General features: G+C 38.6%; 1 protein-coding gene across 3 annotated transcripts in view; it reads left to right on the plus strand.

Moving 5' to 3' along the window:
- The window catches only part of PRKG1 (protein kinase cGMP-dependent 1), a 653,626-nt gene that overhangs the window by 554,142 nt on the left and 79,956 nt on the right, over positions 1–19,528 (plus strand). For 2 of the 3 annotated variants that reach the window (XM_083443672.1, XM_083443673.1), the window contains one exon: positions 19,146–19,211. In XM_083443672.1, coding sequence (XP_083299798.1) covers positions 19,146–19,211 — 66 coding nt within the window. Of the gene's footprint in view, positions 1–16,336; positions 16,562–19,145; positions 19,212–19,528 lie in introns of those variants that run through there. The other variant, XM_083443674.1, reaches the window with a different exon arrangement.

Raw genomic sequence — 19,528 nt, forward strand, 5'->3', positions numbered from 1 at the left:
AGTTCAGTTCACTGTTCCTTCTTTTACACTCATGGCTGTTTACCAGAAAAATAAATGTAACTGTGAAGATTTTCTGGAACACTTTGTGAGTTTGTGGAATGGATGTTGTACTGCCAAGTTCTGGTATAACCTTCATAGTTTAAATAGCAGCAGAACCAGGGAATATGATATCAAGAAACATGTATTATTGTGTGGTTCACTTAGCACCCTCGCAGAAAAGGGCCTTGATTTCTTTTAAATTCAGCTCTTGGGGAACTTCTTAAAAGCACACATTTAGGAGTTTTAAACATTTGCATCAAAATGGTTAGACATGTCAATGGGAGGCTAGTATTTAAATGGTAAACTACGCAAGTGGTATATTCTTGACAAGTATGACAAAAGTGAAATCATAATTCAGGCTTGCATAACATCATGTATCTGCAGATAAACACAGCCATCTTTGATATTTTTATTTAAAGCAACTTGTTCTCTCTTCCATCAACTTTTCCTCTTGGCTACGTATCAGATGGTTTTCCTTTTCCTCGGGCCATGAATTGAATAGCAGTGTAATTGTAATTAAGAGTTCTTTGACATAATGTCAAAGAAACAAAGATATTTCTGTCACTGTTGCCTTGCAGAACAGAAAAGCCTTTGCAAAGTGGTCAAATTTGATTGAAATGCTTAATGCTTACAAATAACACTCAACAGAAGTTGTAGAAGGGGGAAAAAATCTTATTTCCCAATGCATTAAAAACCTGTGCACCCTTACTTGGGAAGAAGCCATGTTGGGGCTTACTCTTCAGCAAACATGCATAGTAAATGTATGCTATTAAATCAGTATACAGAGAGAAAGAAAGTACAATTTTAAGATTATTAGCTGAGTGCAAGTGTCTAAATTGATCGACAACCACATAGGAATGTGTGTGTTTCACAGAAATTGCTAATTTAGCTCAAGAAGTAATTCTAAAGGAAAAATTGTTTACTTTTCAAAGAGATCTACACTTCATAGTGGCAACCTAGGCCAAACCTAGGTCTTACTTTACATAGTAAGTGCATGGTATTTGGTAAGCAATACCAAATACCATGAAGTGTGCAGGAAATGGCTGCTCACTAGGTTCCAGAGTGAGTGGCTGTTTCCATTTCTTCTACTCCCTTAGTTGGCCAGGCTCCTGAGGGTGGGGCTCTGCATCTAGGTACACAAGACAGACATATATCTCCAAATACTTGGGCACATGTGGTGGACCATAAGAACCATGGTTGGTACTGGGCTTGCTGGTAAAAATCCACTGTGTGTCCCTGTTGGCAGACTTACATTCCTTACGTTTTATGGAGTTGGAAATAGGAAGTCATCTTATATAGATACAGAACACTGGTCTGTATAGCCCAGTACTTTTAGTCTGGTTTGTACGGGTTTTCCAGACTCTCAGGGTCATTCCAAGATCTTTTAACTAGAGATGCTAAGAGCCCAACATGGGATCTTCTGTAGATTGCAAGCAAATTATGTATCAGCAAGCCTTTAGCTCTGCAAACATTGGTGTCCACATAGCTGGCGTAAAATCACTCAAATAGGACAATCCCAAGATGAAGATAAAGTTCCACTTCCAAGATTAAGATCTTCACAAGTGGTTTTATTAGGTACTTTGACGCATTATGCTGTGAATGATGTATTTGCACTGAATGCCACTGACTTCATTTTTAATTCTAATAGAGTGCCATTTATTTCATTCCGGTGTTGTAATGTTGCGTGAGGCCATTTCTGTAGGATACCTGCCTTTCAGCTAGACAAAGAGCCACATCCTGTGAGCTAAAGGTTTCACTCGTCTCCAAGAAATAAATTAACAGCTTGACATTTTTGCAGAAGAAGGTCCTATGTAAGAGACTTGGCAATACTTTGAACACAAAATTCTTTTGTTCCTGTTGGTGTATTGCCCTGCTGCTGCAAAATAATTACAAAAAGGTTTAAGTTTCATCCTTAATGCCATTGTGCGCTTGTGAAAGATTTGACATTTTTCAAATATGTTTCCAAGCACGAAATCACAGAGGAATACAGACTAATTTAGAAAAGCATGTTATAGTTTAACACAGTTCTTCTTGTTATGTCTAAAAAAAATGTTTGTTTAACCTTCCGCAGAATTATGCTCTCAATTTACAAGCAAAGGAATGAAACACAGTTTCCTTTTGTGTGCTGAACTGGAGATATCAAAATGAAAGGCAAAGTGCTGTTCCATTTCCTCTGACTAGTATATTAGTGATCACTTTGTCCCTTCACTGGGGCAAGAAGCTGACGCCAGATGACCTCTGCCTGTGTTTATTCCTCTTAAAGCACAAGTGGGCCACCTGTGAGTGGGGGCCACATGGACCCCCCAGGCCCTAACACCTCCAGACACACCCCAATTCTCTCATCCCTTGAAAGCTCCTTCATTCCTGTATGTTCTATTATTATTATTCCTGGCTTTTTAAGGTGTCCCCTATAGTTTTAGAACAATTGGGAGGTATTTTATTTGATCAAACCAATTTCATTTCATTTCATTTTTGTTGTATAGATTGGGGAAAAGAATCCCACCCCACCTAGGTATCTGAGAACAAACTGGCAGGCTTTGTGATGTGTGCATGTGTGGCACACTAAAGACAGGCAATAATTACTTTCTGTTGCTTTCCAGAACAGCTTTATCTTTTATTGCAGAAAAACCAGGTCTCTGTACTCTTATTGAGAAACCCCATAAAACACAATTGAGGCTTACGTCCGCATACACCTGCATAGGACTGGGAATTCTAATTTGAGACAGCCATACTCAAGATGGAAACTGAAGAAGGGTGATCTTTAGCTTCTGGCTCTGAAAGGTCGCCAATGCCAAGCAATTGGGGGAGGACGTGAAATAAATTGCAGGCCTTGTGGAGTGGACAAGTGATTCTCTTAATGCAGAATTACTACTTAGCCCCTGAGTGTGGTGCGGCCTTTTCAAAATCTTAGTTCCTTGTTTTCTATAATTTGTTTTATCAATTCAGAGATTAGATTGAGTTGTGTAACAGCAGTCAATCTGCTACTCTTTTGTAGGCTCCAGGTTTCAAAAACTACCTTGATCATATTAAATAATGATCAAAATTGTATTCTGTGAACTCTTTTGAAACAACTCATTCATAGCCCTGAAAGTCATTTGGGAGCCTACCATGATATTGGCTTCATCACTTTATTTACAAGTAGAGCAAGTAGCAAGCAAACACTCAAGAAGGCAGTATTATTCCTAAACCAACATCGGCCTAACACCTCAAAATTGCTTATTAACTAGAAACCCTGAGCACCTGGGGTTAGCTCCAAACCCAAAGATAACCTGTTCTCCTTCAGCTCACTTGGTGCACATTGTTTTTCTCCAAGACTACAAATTAGCTTTCAATTCCCACTCGGACCACTCTAATTACCTCAAAATATTTGGGATAGTTAATAGATTCCCCCCCCCCCCCGATGTCATGCCAAACTCAATGAAGGAGCCACATTCCACAATAGAAAAACATGCCTATAACAATGGGTGATATTAATTTCAGTGGGTCTACTTTGAGTAAAATTCTGTTGAATGCCAGCCATTGTTTGTATTGCCAGAGAAATATTAATACAAGGAAAACCTCCACCCACCATTTCTTCCTTATTTCCCCCTCCTTTGTAAAATTTAAACGTGTGAGAATGCCCTTAAATTAGGACATGAAGAAAAGGGAGGGAATCCATATTCTTGACTGATTCTCTTCAAGTTAATCCAGAGAGCATCTGTTTTTCTTAGCTAGACTTTGATCCTAGACTTTCCTCCTATTTAATTACACAAAATTCAGCTCATTAACATGATTTGAAAAGTCATTGATTCCCCAATAATAGGGCTTTGTTTCCTTCCAGCCAGTGCTTCTGATCTTTTAACCAGATTTAGTTATAACTGTATCCCAGGCTAGGTTATACTTCAAGAAGAATGGATTCCCATATGCTTTCTTTGTACAGACTGATCCTAATGACATTATTAAATATATTTGGGGCAGAGGTCTCTACATAAGCACATTTCTCAAATGCCAGCCTGTTTTATTTCTCAAATGCCACTTTTCTGCACTCAGGAGTCTAGAAGCATCTTTAGAAAACATTGTCACACAGATCTGTAAATGGCATTTAAAGATCGTTATGCATTTCTGCTATTCGTCCTTCTATAGAGTAGTCAGTATGATGTTGCTTTTCAGGGAATTCAGAGTGGGGGGAAGGCAGCAACTGAGCTAACGTAGAACAGGCCAAATAAAAGATGAATATACATAGTTTAGGTCCAAAGAAATGGAAGATGGACAAATCTACAGACCGAGATGGTTTGATTCCGACCTAGACATGACCTATCACAGAGAAAAGGTTTAACAGAAACTCCATTCAGTACAATGCACATGGGAGTTATCCATTGACAGGAGCTCTGGAGATTAATTTCACTGGGGTTCCTTGCACCTAGGATATGCAGTTGCTATATTCCAGTCTCTGGAAGAGAGACAGAGAACATGACAATGGGAGGCAGAGACCGCCAGAGAGGGAAAGGGAAAGGGAAGGAGAGAGAGAGAGAGAGAGAAAGGCAGTGGCAGGCCTTAATCATGCGCCTGTCTTGATCTCTAAGGAGGCTTTCTTCTAGTACCCTGTTTACTTAATTCATGCAACAGAAATTGAGGTGAGCCAAGAGAGTGTTGGCCACTAATGGGGGAAAAACTGTGCATAATGAGGAAGAGGAGGAAGACCACTGATTGAAGGTAAGCCCTGCTGGAAACATACAAGCTGTTTCCTCAAAAATCTCTCTACTTTGCAGACCACCCAGACACATTAACCTGTGAATTGAAGGATTTCATGAGGAAGGAGAAAAAGCAACAAATATTTTTCCATGTTATGAAAGAGGCTCACATTCCTTAGAAACAAACAAGCCGAAGGGCACCTGCACATACCTTTCTGAATCCAAGAAAGCTTTGGACTGCAACCAATGCATTTGCCATCTTCAAAGGTTGCCTCAGAAATGTATTCCCTGAGTCTTCAAGTAGCTTCTCAGTGGGAAAGTGTTTACATGGGGAAGAAGTTGACATCAAATTCCACAAATGGGATTTTGAAATGCAGCCAGAGGCTGTGAAAGAAGCATGTGCAATTATTGTTATCTCCCCCCCCCCGCCCCGCATCTGATTTGAAAGAATAGGTAAAAGACACCTGTACTTTCTACTTATCTTTATATGCCAACTTTTCCATTTACTAAGTTCGTATTCAGGTAGGTAAATTGCTTTGTAACTTTAATGAGAAATACGTCTACATGGGATATTAATTTTTTAACAACATTTTCCAAAGCCATAATTTCAAAGGACTTAATTAAATGGCATAAATATGACATTATCTTTCATGGTATAAATTTGGGACATCCAGTTTTTTCTTCATGCTGCAAAGAAATATTTGGCTCAGTGTTTATACACTGGGAAATCTTTTTCACAGAAAACTCCTTCAAGCTATAACATAGAAAATGGTAAAAGAAATAATATTTATTCAAGAAATCTCAGTGCATTGTAAACAAACTGAACTCTTCTGGGGGAATAATTTGGGGGAACAAGCATTGTTCTCTAAGCACATGGATTCCATTAAGAGTACTCTACTTGATCCCCCTACTTGATTTTAGGTAGCAAGCTTTTTGCTAATTTTACCAGTGAACCAATAATTTGTTGTACTGAAAGAGTAATTTGTTAAAACAGCTAACAGAATTTGTGAATAATTTGCATTAATATCTTAGTATCTGTTTTATTTCATTTGGCCTTTAAAATGGATTTCAAAACCTAAAATAAAAGTGCATGTTCATATGAAGATTCTCTTCATATTCCCTTATTAATTCCTATTTTTTCCTCTACTACCTATTATAGTACATGTTTGCAGGAGAAAGTCCAAGGACCAAACTACAGGTTATAATGGCTTTCCATAAATAGAACTCCTAACTTAACATTCTTTTTCAAAAATCAGCCAAAGATGTTTATTTGTTTAAATTATTTATAGCCTGGCCTTTACACACTGGTCCCAGAGCACTGAAACAATGCTGAAGTCAGCGCCAGCCAGACCTCAGAGAAGGGGCGAGTTTCCACAGGCAGGGTGCCGCCATGGAGAAGGTCCTCCTTTGTGTCCCCTTAGCTCCTGAAAGTGAGATGCAGAGAAAGGCCTTCTCAGAAGATTTTAATGCTAGAACAAGCCAATACAGGGAGAGGTGCTCAGGTTCAGCTATCTAGGTCTAGATGTCTGCCTCTTACATAGACTCCATGGATCAATTTTTGATCAAAAACTTTTATACAGTCATCATCCAATTTACATTAAGCAGAGTACCCTTCCTTTAGATTACTGCATGCATTAAATAAAATACACTAAAAGCTTGCAGCTGTAAATGGCAGGTAAAATAACAGAGAATTTCTGAAGCTGCTTTGCAAGACAACAATTACCGCTACTTCATTATCAGTCTTACTATCTATGCAATCAGGCTAGTAGGCCTCTTCCTGTAGAATGTGTTGTGTAAAAAGCTAATAACAGAAGTGCCTTCTTACACTGTTTACAAAGTGTGACCCATAACTGATCAATAAACCATGAGCATCAGAGGAATTCGCCTCATTTGTTGGATTTTTCTTTAATTATCTAGCATTTTCCACAAACTGCTCATGACCTATGTGACTATGACACCAATTAAATAATTCAGTGGGAGTTAGAAAAAATTGTTGCAAGAAGGTAAAGAAAATCTCTGAATGGGGCTGCTAATAACATGAAAACCTGTAAACAGAATATTTCTGAATTTCTTTTGTTTTAATGTCAACTTGATAAACTAGAAGGAGCAAAATGTAAATGCTTAGATTTATTCCATGAGTCCCTGAGGTGAAAGTGCATTGCAGTATTTGTACAAATACATTTTATATATATAATACATCAAGGGATAAAATAAAAGGGATAAAATAAAAAAATTCCTTCCAGTAGCACCTTAGAAACCAACTAAGTTTGTTATTGGTATGAGCTTTTGTGCGCATGCACACTTTTTATAGTACAAAATAGAATTCATATTAAAGGACCCCCACTTATCAGTGCTCTTGGATATAAAGGAGTATATATAATATTCCAACAGAGATCTTCCTGCCTCAGGAATTGAATTCATTTCAACACATTTTTGTCTAAATTGCTTTGAAAGTTATCCAGCAATTAAGATTTCACCATATCCCCTGTGCAGCTAGGATATTTTGCTTTTGTTATGTGGAACATCCAACCCTGGTTTGTTTGAACCGATTTCCTGTGCATAGTAACCAACTGAACCTTATTTACACTTTCGTCATATCCAAACCATACATTTTAATTACATTTAAAGAATGTGGCTTCCCCATTGAATCCTGGGAACTATGGTTTGTTATGGGCTCTAGAAATTGTAGCTCTGGAGGAAACCATGTGCTTTAAATGTATATTGTGGATGTAAACAATGACAACCTTATATCTTCCCTATCTTCTCTTTTTCTAAGCTAGACAGATGCATCTCTTTCTCTCTCTCTTTCCATCTCATTAACCTTTCTTGCCCCTTCCTCTAATACAGGGATGTCCAACCAGTAGATCACAATCTACCGGTAGATCCCTGGCTGATCCTGGTAGATTGTGGGATCCTTATTGTGTACAAAAAGTTACGGGGGGGAAAGCTTGAAAACTCTGTGCAATCCTCCCCTCAAAAAGCTCAACAACTCTGGGCACTTCCCTCCTAAAAAAAGAAAGCTCAATAACTCTGGGCAATCCACCCCCCCCCCACTCCTCCTCCTCTCTCCAATGACAATGGGTAGATCACTGCCAGTTTTTTATACTGGGAGTAGATCGCAGTATTTTGGGAGTTGGACATGTTAGGTTGTGGGTGAACATATCAGACTACACAGCGATTCTTCAAACAGCTCTTATTTACTCACAGGCCAGGACAGAACTGAACTGAAGGGTTCAGTCAGCCTGCTTATATAGAGCTCCAGTACAACGTAACTGTAGCAACTTTCTAAAACTATCCAATCACTGAACGTCACTTTCAATCTCTTATTTGCATAACTATCTACAGTGTCCCCCTGCTGGCCAAGGGTGAGAACTTCAGTACATAACAGGACATGCCTGCTCTAATAGCAAACTCGAGTAGTGATTACCAGTAGAACCGGAATCAAAACATGGGAAACAAGAGGGGAGGTATCAGCTTGCTCAGTGGAAACCCAAGGTTTGAGGAATTACAGTGAATTACTAAAACAAAAACCCTAAAGCAGTCATGGCCAAACTTGGCCCACCAGATGTTTTGGGACTACAACTCCCATGATCCCTAGCTAACAGGACCAGTGGTCAGGGATTATGGGAACTGTAGCCCCAAAACATCTGGAAGGCCATGTTTGGCCATGCCTGCCCTAAAGAGACAAAGCAACCCCAATCAAGATTGATCATTCTGTCTGGAATAATTTTGTATAGATCTCACTTGTAGTACAATTATTGCAACCCTGCATGCAGGGCCGGATTTAGGTTTGATGAGGCCCTAAGCTACTGAAGGTAATGAGGCCCTTTATATGTCCAGCTGTCCTTTGTCAACAACAAATTGTTGCTGTTTTTTGTGTTGAATATATGCTATACGGTAATAGGCATCTAAAGCCATTTGCACATAAAAAATATGTATTTTATCAAAGTAATTGTTGAACTGAAATACAGTTAAGAAGAATTAAAAAAAAAATGGGAGGGCAAGGGAGTGGGGCCCTAAGCTATAGCTTGTTTAGCTTATATGTAAATCCAGCACTGCCTGCATGTCAGGGATGAGGAACCTCTACCCCTCCAGATGTTGTTAGACTCAAATTTCCATCATCCCCAGCCAATATGACCAATTATCAGGAATAATGAGGCATAATCCAAAAACATATGGAGGGCCACATATTCCCTATTCCTCCTGTGTGGTGTTTGCTGTCTTGTTCTATTAAATTAAATGTATCCTACTTCTCCGGCACTTCTTAATTTTGTCAACTTATTTTAATCTAGATTTCTGATTTATCACTTCTCCCAAATACTAATAATGGAATTAAGTAGCTAGCAAATGATCTCTCTCTCTCTCTCTCTCTATATATGGGGATATATATATATGGACTATGAAACATATTCCCTGAAAAACTGTTCAACTAAGAAATCAGTCTGCTTAAAAATGCAACCGAGTTGTTTGCTGCCTACAAACAGTGAGATCGTGAATTAAACAAAAACTAGAGTAGTGAAGTGAAATGTTGCTATTCTCTGTTCCTTGGAGCTGTACTTGATTTACAGAGCAGGTGTCATGGGAATCTATTGAAGAATCCTCACTGAGAAGCAAGAGAATAGAACTGTCAAAACTTTGCAATTATAATGCTTTAAAACAGATAACATGCTAGGCACAAGTAGTAACAAAGAAGAGCATACATTTCTATATATTTTCAGCACTGTTAAAATTTTATTTATTCATTCTACATGAATGCTTTCCCTCCAACCTGAATCCTTCCTATGTTACTATGATAGCTGTCTGTCAAACCTTTTACTGTCGTGGAAACCAAACAGAAAACTTTTCTGAGTGCCTCATAAAAAGTGATCTGATCCAATGTTGCTCTACAGACCATTCAGGGCTTCGCAGGCCTTTTATTAACAACCTTAAGAAGCTGTTTGTTAGAGGAAGAGGGGCAGGAGGGACTGAGTTCAATCCCCTAGTGCTTCTCACATCATTATTTAGCTTTTTTTTTAAAAAAAAAAACAAAACCAACACACCAAAGTACCCTGGATGGGCTGCCCTGGCTGAGCTGAGGTGGAACTGCACACGAGGCCATAAGTTTCCACACATGATTTCCTGTTCAAATGGGTCATGTGTGCAGAAGGCGGCCACTTTGTGTCATCACATGGATTAAGTGGGTTAGAACTGTTTGCTGTTGACAATATGTACTGTACGTGGCTTTACTACTACTGTATTATGTTGCCTTCAGTTGCCTCTCATCGCCATTTTTCTCCTCTTTTGCCTTCATTGGCCTTGTTTGTCTTCCCTACTGTTTGATTTGATTGGCTGTGGAGACCTTTATTTTTATTGATGATGTCATAACACTATGCCTGGCGTGATGATATCACTGATATCCCTAAGCAAATCCCATTAACTTCCAACCAATCAAATCAGGTGGCAGTAATAAGCTGAGTGCCATGAGGGCAAAAAAGAAGTTAAATGGTATTGAGAAGCAGCAGCGAAGGGAAGCAAAAGGGCATCGGACAGTGAAATAAAAACATCCTATGTTTAGAAAGGTCTGCTTAAATCAAGCTATCCTACTCTACAGTCTGGGATTATAACCTTGTGGGTCACAGGCCTGAGTTGTTCAACCAAATAATATGTCACTTTAGGAGTTCTTAGCAGTCGGCCCTTTTTCATATTTGATCTTGATCTCTGTGTTACCAATGTTAGTAATTTTAAAGATTTGTGTCAAAATTGTAAAAAAAATCATACATCATTTAGTTGAAAATAGATCCTTGGATTTTAAATACAACCAAGCGAATTGCAAAATAAACGAGTGAAATTCAGAGCACGTGGCTATCTGACAGTTGCTGTATATCATTCTAATAAAATCTGACATTTGTGGAGGTAGTCTCATTTTCCTCTGTGCTTGCTTTCCCTGTTTGGTAGTTACATGATGTTAATGACCTAAAGAATCCCATTGCCTTATGTAAATATGGTTAATCACATATTGCACTTAGGAAATTTGTGTGAAATGAGAAGGGAATAAGAAGACTGTAATCTTGTTTATTTCTTTAAGTGTGGAACTTTGCTAAATTAATCTGCAGTTTATGGTAAATTAATGCATCTAATTAATCAATTATTCAGACCTTACTTCTTATTGGGAATAAAATTAATTGTACCTACTGCTATATTCTTAGACACACAATAATTTTTGCGATAGGAAGGGCACTTTCAGTGTTCAATATAAATGCCATGTTCTATTATTGCTCTGAAAACTTACTGGGAAATCTAAGGATTTCTAGAATGATTTGAAATGCAAGGAGACACATTTTGAATATAGTAGTATAAAACACTTGGCTTACTTTCTAAGTGTTGTTGCATTGTGTGGGACTTCCTTGTATGTGATGGGGAAAATATAAATGGATGGAGTGTCTATAGTATATTAATAATACCAATTGAAAACAATCTATTTCTCTAATAACGTCCAAAGCAAAAATTTTCAAAATTGATTAGTATGGCTCATGAACTTCCATAAAAAAATAAACACGAATTAAAACAAACCGAACAAATAAAGATAACAGCCTTAAGCATAACCAAGCACGTTTCAACCAACATGGTCAGAACTAAATAACTAGTTTCGCAAATAATAAGTCAAATACTGTATGTGTAAACCTCACCTGTATGTAAACGTGCTTTGTGGCTCTAAGAAGCTATATGAAACAGATATGATCATATTGCCGTTTGAATACAACTTTTTGCAAGACAAGGCCAAAAGGAACACACACACATTGTGCATTAAATAGGCCATAAACATCTATCAGGTTTTCTGCAAATTGACATTTGTTCCAATTCAGCAGTAAACGGTGGGTTTTCATGGGGAAAACAGCAGGCCAAACACAAAACTTCTCAGGCCTGTGACTTGAAATCATGGGACAAACAAAAGTGTGGCTGGGCCCTAAGTGTGTTTGTCTAAACATGTGTAGAAACCTTCTTGTGATTTAGAACACTGATAATACAGATCCCAGTTATGGGGAGCCTTCAAAATGTTCTTAGCTTAACCTGCGTTGAAACTCTGCGCAGACATTAGTGTTAAGCACACAAAAGTTGGGAGTGGAGAGGGTAGCATATGGTGTGCATCCACCCCCATTCCCCTACACTTTGTCCTCCCTAAAGTAGGTCTTTCTTTGGGGCTTTTACAGAAAGTAAGTGCAAGCTAGCTCATAAAATAGTCATAACAGATATTCAACCAACAAATTCTTCCCAGTTTCTTGGATGAAGTAACTGGCATCTTATAACTGGTTCTGAGATTCCCTTACCATCTCAACACATTACATATGGAGGTGATCTTTTTTAGAATTTGCCATCATCTAACAGAATACCTGTGTTGCTCTGTTGTGAAACAGAATTATAAATATCAATACGCTTTCCAAGAAAAAGAATGGATGGCTCCATCCTTCATCTTGAAGTTTTGAAATCCTTCAGGAGAATGGTCCAACATGCTTATTCAAGTGTTTCAGAAGTCAAATTTATACCCTGTCTTTCATCTTTTCCCATCCCTCACTGTATGCAGGCTAAAGCTGTGACACATACATAACAGCAAGCCAGAAAGCAAGTGTTAACAGCAGAATCAGTAAGAACTAAAACCCGAACACGTTTTGCAAGCTTGAAGAGGTGAAGGAAGGCAAGGTCACGAAGGCAAAGCATTCTGACACCATGTCAATAGCCAGTTGTGGCTCCTCAGAGTTTGCTAAATACCAAACCTCGACCTGTGTTCTAGCTGTATTTTATTATATGCAAATGAGCATATACCTAATTTCCATAAAGTTGACAAAAAATGTAATTAATGCATTGGTTAGAAGTCAGAACGAAAGCTCAGGGATGGATTTTCCAGCATAAAAAGTAAAGTAAAGTGGTACCTCGGGTTACATATGTTTCAGGTTACATATGCTTCAGTTTACAGACTCCGCTAACCCAGAAATATTACCTCAGGTTAACTTTGCCTCAGGATGAGAACAGAAATCATGCTCCGGCGGCGTGGCGGCAGCAGGAGGCCCCATTAGCTAAAGTGGTGCTTCAGGTTAAGAACAGTTTCAGGTTAAGAACGGACCTCCAGAATGAATTAAGTACTTAACCCGAGGTACCACTGTACAAACTTTGATAAGCCTGCTCTTTGATTTTAAGATTCGATTTAGAGAAGAGTTACATTCAACAGCAAGGCATTGTCTGTGTAAAACACAGAAATGAAAATCCATCCCTATCCTTCTGGGAATATGGTGGATGACAGCCCTAATTGCTCTCTTAACACTCCTATCATATGCCCAGCAACATAATTTCCTGTAGGTCGAACTAATGTCACCCCCCACTGGAGCTAGAGAGTAGTTAATTTCTTTTCAAGTCAGCTCCGTAGTTTGGATGGACTTTTTAAGATTACAGAGCGCAGCTTTGCATAAAATATTTATGATACTTCAAAAGGAGTGTCGGTAAAAATTCATTTTAGAGTTTATTTTCTTAAAGCTAATATCTGGTAACATAAAATATGTTTTTGCCATTGGCACTGTTTTAGATTCGAAATTATAAGATATTGCTGTGTTACTTTCAGCTGTGATTGGAGTGTGCAAACAAACCAATACTCATGTCTCCCTTCTTCCTCAACCACTGCCATAGAAGGCAGGTGGCATTGTAATGATGATGATGATGATGATGGTGAAGCATCCTTTCAACGCAAAAGCTGGAAGCTTTCTGCTAAACAAACATAAAAATCCTTTGACAGTATATCTTACAATTTTGAAGCTACAGTTATCCCAGTGGCAAAAACATGTTTTAAAATGCCAGAGATTAAGCTTATATCCCTCAACCAAACCCCCTAGAGGTCCATTCTGTGACCTCTGGGCATTACTAGGGATGAGTGGGTGTTCTCAACACTACTCTGTTACCTTTGTGAGGTTCCATTATTCCTTGTGTTCCACTCTTATTGCCCTCCAGCAAAAAGGAGAATTTAGAAGTATTTATAACACATTTTTCACAACAAAAAAAGTTAATTTCTTTGAGTTTTATGAATATAAAACATTAACGATGATGCCTGGGCTGGGGGAATTACTTTGGCTCATACCCAAGATTATGGTTTGACTCATGCAAGGCTAGAGACTGATATTCACTGATCAGTGAATCATACGGCCCAGTGACCGTATGAAACCCCAAAGACTGCTTCTGAAGATTGGGGCACCCTTCAGAACAGAATGGGATATAGCGTGGGGGACTTGGGTGGGCCATGGGGAACCTCAGCGCCAGGGGAGGGGGATCATTGGTTGCCCTCTAGACTTCTCAATGCGACCATTGAGATTCTCATCAGGCCACACACCCACTCTTCAGGCCCCTTGCTGGTTCTGCTCCACATCCTCCTCCAGTTCTTTTGTCTGACTGGAATGTGTCCTACAGCACACCAATGCCTTTTGCTTGTCTGGATATATGTATGTGTGTGTGTGCGCATGTGTAGAAATGGTGGAATTTTCCGTGGTTGGACTTCAGTACAGAGATAAGAATTGCATCCGTTGCCACACTTATCCCTGGCATTTGGCCCCCATAATGTTGCCTCTGATGAAATGCAGCCCTCAGGCTGAAAAGGGTTCCCTACCCCTGAATTATAGTCTAAGGGTGGTGCTCCATGTTGTTCCCAAACTTATGCATGCCAAGATCACACACATGCATGGGCATAGACAGAGGTGTACCGGATTGGTGGGGGGAGATGCCAGTCACAAGAGGATGCAGCCACAGTAGAACATATAAAGCAAAGGCGAATAATATGTCTTGGCACCAGAACTTCTGTGGTGCCAGCAAGGGAGTAAAAGAAAAGAATCTCACAGCGTGAACCTGCTAACAGAAATCAGAAAAGAAGTGCATGACTAAATCATGATAAAGGGGACATTTCAGAAGCATCTAATCTCCAGGACTCAGTGATGGCTATGAATTACACACGGCTGATATAATTTTCTTCTGCCTGCTCTGTAATCTGAATCTTCTTTGGTGAATTAAGAAAAAAATTAATACTGTCAGTTCAGCATAGCCACCTGCTTAGCACAGATTGTGTACAGCAGAAAACTATAGCTTGACTGTATTAATCAGGGGTTCATTTGAAAAGCTACACTTAGCAGGGTTTCAGTGGCAATTAATAAAAAATATTTAGGAAACATGGCATATGGTGCCATAAATTATATACTCAAGCATAATGAATATTAAATCCATTTCCTTCACAACTTCTCTTCCATTTGATACTGAGCAATGAGATCCTCAGCTTTTGCAGTTTGCAGCCACTGCAGACAACTGTCTTTTATTATGACGGCCAGTTCTTGGAATGCTTTCATAGCAGCTTGGCCAAAAGAGGTTTAACAGGTTCTGGTTTCCCTGTCAAAATCCTGCATTTATAGAGATTAAGCCAAGGTGCAGACTCCTGTTTGTTTCCTTTAAAAATAAATAAATGCTTGCATTCTTCTTTGCCCTTCAATTTACAGTGGCATGAGATACTCTGTCAAATGTGCAACCTCCACCAGGAACCTCTTGTCTCCTTTTTTGAAATGGCATGCACTTGGAACTACAGGGATTTATTTCAATGGGTTTTGGTTGGAGACATGTTTTTCTCATTCATATTTGCCTGGAGGCAGTGTGGTGAAGTGGATAGCATTTGACATAGGAGATTAATGTTGAAATTGTCATGACACTATCTGGGCAGCCTGGAACAAGTCATTATCACTCATCCTACCTCAAAGGGAAGATAGATAAGAATTGTAAAACACTTTGGCCACAATCCAACACAGGATTAAACCCATTTAACTGTACATGAGATTGTAGGCAGGATTTCCATACTGAAATCAGATGTAATAGTACTTTGTGAAGATCCCAGTAAAACATGACACCTGTGTCTGACATTCATTTTAAAAAACATATATTGTGCATTTCTCATTTGAAGTACAATCAAATGACCAATAATTTAAACCTCAAATTTTCAAATAATAGTTGTTATCCTTCATTTTTCATATATCAGGTGATTTTCACAATCAGATGTTAAAGAATACAACAGCAGAAAGTTTGCATTTCCCTGCAACCTACAAATAACACTTAACACATGCATTGATATAACTAGAAAGAGATAAATATATCTGAATTATATTTATGGACTATTATTTTTATTATTACTATTAGCATGAATATTCATGAAAATTTATTCTTCTCCAGAATAACACGTGGTGTATTTCAATTAATAGTCATATTGCTCTAGTGGCCTGTTTAGGGCTGCAATCTTATTCATACTTGGGTTCCATTGCAATCAATGGGTTTTACTTATGAGTAGCACTGTCATAAAACTATTATGCATCTTGAACCAATTCTAGGAATCATTAACCGAATAAAGCTCCTCCCCACCCACCTTTAAGGATTTTCTTTTTATTTTAGCAAGCAGCTTCATTTTTATACTGAAGAACAGAATGTCTTCTTCACAAGGAACTGTAGGAAACTGCTGAGCTAGACAAGAAAATAAGAATTAAAAAAAGTTTTGGCATGCAGATTAGCTCAATCTCTTGTGGGGTTAACAGGTGTCATGTTTAAGTGTGTGCTAGTATAAAGCATTTGCCACTACATCTGTTGGCGGCAGAAGGTCTCAGTGCAGCAGAGCTGTTAAGAGAGTGCGGATGATGAGAGGAGGTGCCTTCAAGTAGATGAACTTTGTGCTGCTTTGTGGCTCAGCAATATGCTCTGCTTATATTTTGCATCCTGCTTGCAGGAGATACTTCCCAGAGCAGCTGTGACCTTTTCCAAGCCTAAAAGGTTTTAAGCTGGAAGGTCTGTAAAATTCCTGAGCTGTGCCAGAGCCCAAGGTAGGGTCGGTGGATAGAAGGGAACAGTAGTTTTCCCAAGGAGGAAAATGGTAACCGCAAGCTCTTAACTATGGGCTACTCTGACAGTGAAAGTGACTCTGAGAATGAGGGTTATCTCTCTGGAAGTAGTGATGAAGAATACAGCCTAGAAGTTGAACAAACCTGCGAGTCAGTGCTCACCAGATTGTATTTTCATAATGATTTTATGCTGGTGGGTTGGTGGGGGGGAGCGGGGTTGGCACTGTGATTGTCTACTGTGTACTGCATTATAATGAACATTTGGATTAGACTAATAGAAAGGAGTATTAATAACTTGCTGCATGTTTGGAATTGGAATCATTTCTCACATCTTAATCTACTGACGTAAACAAACTGTTATTAACTTAGAGGTATATTAAGCACCATAGCCAGACAGATATGTAACTTAATGTAATTGGGTTAGTATTCCTAAATTGGAATTAAACTTGGCTGTTTTTTGCTAGTTTTCTAAAAGTTTGAGCTCAGTTTCTAAAATAAACTGTAGTAAGCTCTGTTACGTTACTGTTTTCATTGTGTGTGACTCTTTACGCTAAAGAAAACATTAAGTAACATTTGTTTCTTCCTGATCTACCCCTGCCTTCACAGCCAGTACTGAAATGCACTTTAAAAAAAGAAAAAGAAGGCATGTGTAAATTCTGTGTTTTGCACATTGTGCTTCTGCACTAAAAATCAATTTTCACTAGGCAATACATATAATGTCATCAATGACGGTAACCAAAAGGCAGCATTAAAGATGCATACACAATGCAATGAAGAAATGGAGTATTCTGCAATTAGCTAAAACTTTGAAAGCAGTGGATCAGGATTGATGTGTTACTGCAGGTTTGCTGATACCATAATTTTATTAAATACATACCTTTTTAAAAAGCCATACTACACTGCCAACTTCATATCAGATTTTGATTTATAAAGTTGAGAGTCAATTTGTATACTTGTATATCATATAAAAGTATCATTTTTATCAGTAAGAGAACAGAGTTCTTTTGTACTAAAACCCCTTTTGATTGAGCAGTACTTCTACAGAAAGTGTTGATAAGCTATCAGTGCAATATTGCAAATGGCCTTCAAACAGCATTACAGAGATGGTGTTGCAGGTACAATATAAAATCCAAATGTGAGGATAACAAGTGGCAGCTACAGTGAAATGTTGTAGTGTGACATTTTCTTTTCCAGAAGACTGTTCCATTCAGTTCCCCCGCCTCCTTTAATAGTCACTGTATATTCTATTGCCACTGATCATGCTCAATCTTCATTGGGCCATTGTGACTCCCACCCTCAGAGGCCCTGCTGAAGTTTTAGCACCTTATGTATTGCCTCCTGAGTTTGCAATATGTATATATTGAGGGGTGAGGGACCTATGACTCTTCAGATTTCACTGGATTAAAACTCCCATTATCCCTGGCTGTGGGCTATATGGCTCAAAATAATGATGGTATAAAGGCCCAAAACTACATGACTGTGGCAGACTGGAGGTCTGTAAATGGGCCGCTGCCAACTGCTTTTGTCCCTGCAACCCATCTCTCGCTCCCTCCCTCTCTCTCTCTCTCTCTCTCTCTCTCACACACACACACACACACACAAACTGACAGTCCAGTACCAGAAGGTGGTCTACTAAAAGCTGTAGGGGGGAACCCAAGCAGAAGGGGAGGTTTAGTACATTTGACTATTTAAATTGCAACTCAACTGCCTGTTGTCAGGTACAAAGGTGAGGGCTTTCTCTGTGGTGGCCCCATGACTTTGAAGTTCACTACCAGCAAAGCTGCTGCATTTCGGTTCCTCTGAAAAGCCTTGAAGACCCAATTAATTATTTTCACTGGCATGTGTAGGTGTGATTCTCTGTGATGCTGCATTTTAGTTCTTTAGTGGTCTTTAAAAAATGCTGTGTTTTGCCTTAGGGCTGAATGTGTATTTGTTATCACTGGTTTTAGTAATTGGGTTTATGGGAAGTTTTGTAATGTATTATACTTTATTATCATAAGAATTGTATTTTACCTGCTATTTTGCATGTGGTATTGAGTGATTTCAACTTGTAAAAGTGGCCTTTAAATAGTCTAAATAAATAAATAAATAAAATAGATTTTAATCCTGAACAGGCCTGCTTTTAAAGCTGCAGTTCTGCAGCAATCTCATCTAGTTTGGGATGTGATCTTCTGAAGAACTTTTTTGGCATCTTTAAAAATGGCGTGCAGATAATGATAATAACACTCAGTTAAATATTCATGCTTCTTACGTGGCCCTTGGTGCTGAATTAGTTGCTCATTTCTCTCATATTGAACCGCAAAGTCAGAGAGACCCATAATCAAGATAAATGAATTTGTAAAAAGGCATAGAAATGACTGAGTAACCTATCTGCTGAGAAAATGACTTCTTATGATAATGTTGTTTTGGAAACATTTCTAAAGAGCCGCAAGATTTAAAACAAAACAAGACATTATATTGTGATGGTTTAAAATATAATAAATCACTAAAACATAATTCTCATTTGTTTACTTTACTGTAGAGACTGTTGGCAAATTGTGTAAAATGCATATTATTGTCCTTTCAGGGAAGATGTTCGGACAGCCAATGTTATCGCTGCTGAAGCCGTAACATGTCTTGTCATCGACAGAGAGTAAGTGTGCCATTTTTTACCCTATGATACCAATTATCTCAAACTGATCCTTATTGAAGTTGTGTGTATTGCCCTTCATCATACAAGTGATCACAGGATGACTTTTAAGACAATACTGTATACACTTAGGTCCCGCTAGCCAAATGCTCTTTATATGAAAAATTCACTTATCCAAACATGAGGAATTGGTACCCAAACCTCACTGTACACATTGTAGATTCAGATACTCAAACAGCCACACCTTCACATAGTATGGCAAAGAAACAAGCAGCCTTAAACAAGCCTTACTTTTTGTGCTTTACTGGTCTATGACAGCG

This window comes from Podarcis tiliguerta, assembly GCF_965153285.1.
Source record: "Podarcis tiliguerta genome assembly, chromosome: 5".
Lineage (NCBI taxonomy): Eukaryota > Metazoa > Chordata > Lepidosauria > Squamata > Lacertidae > Podarcis > Podarcis tiliguerta.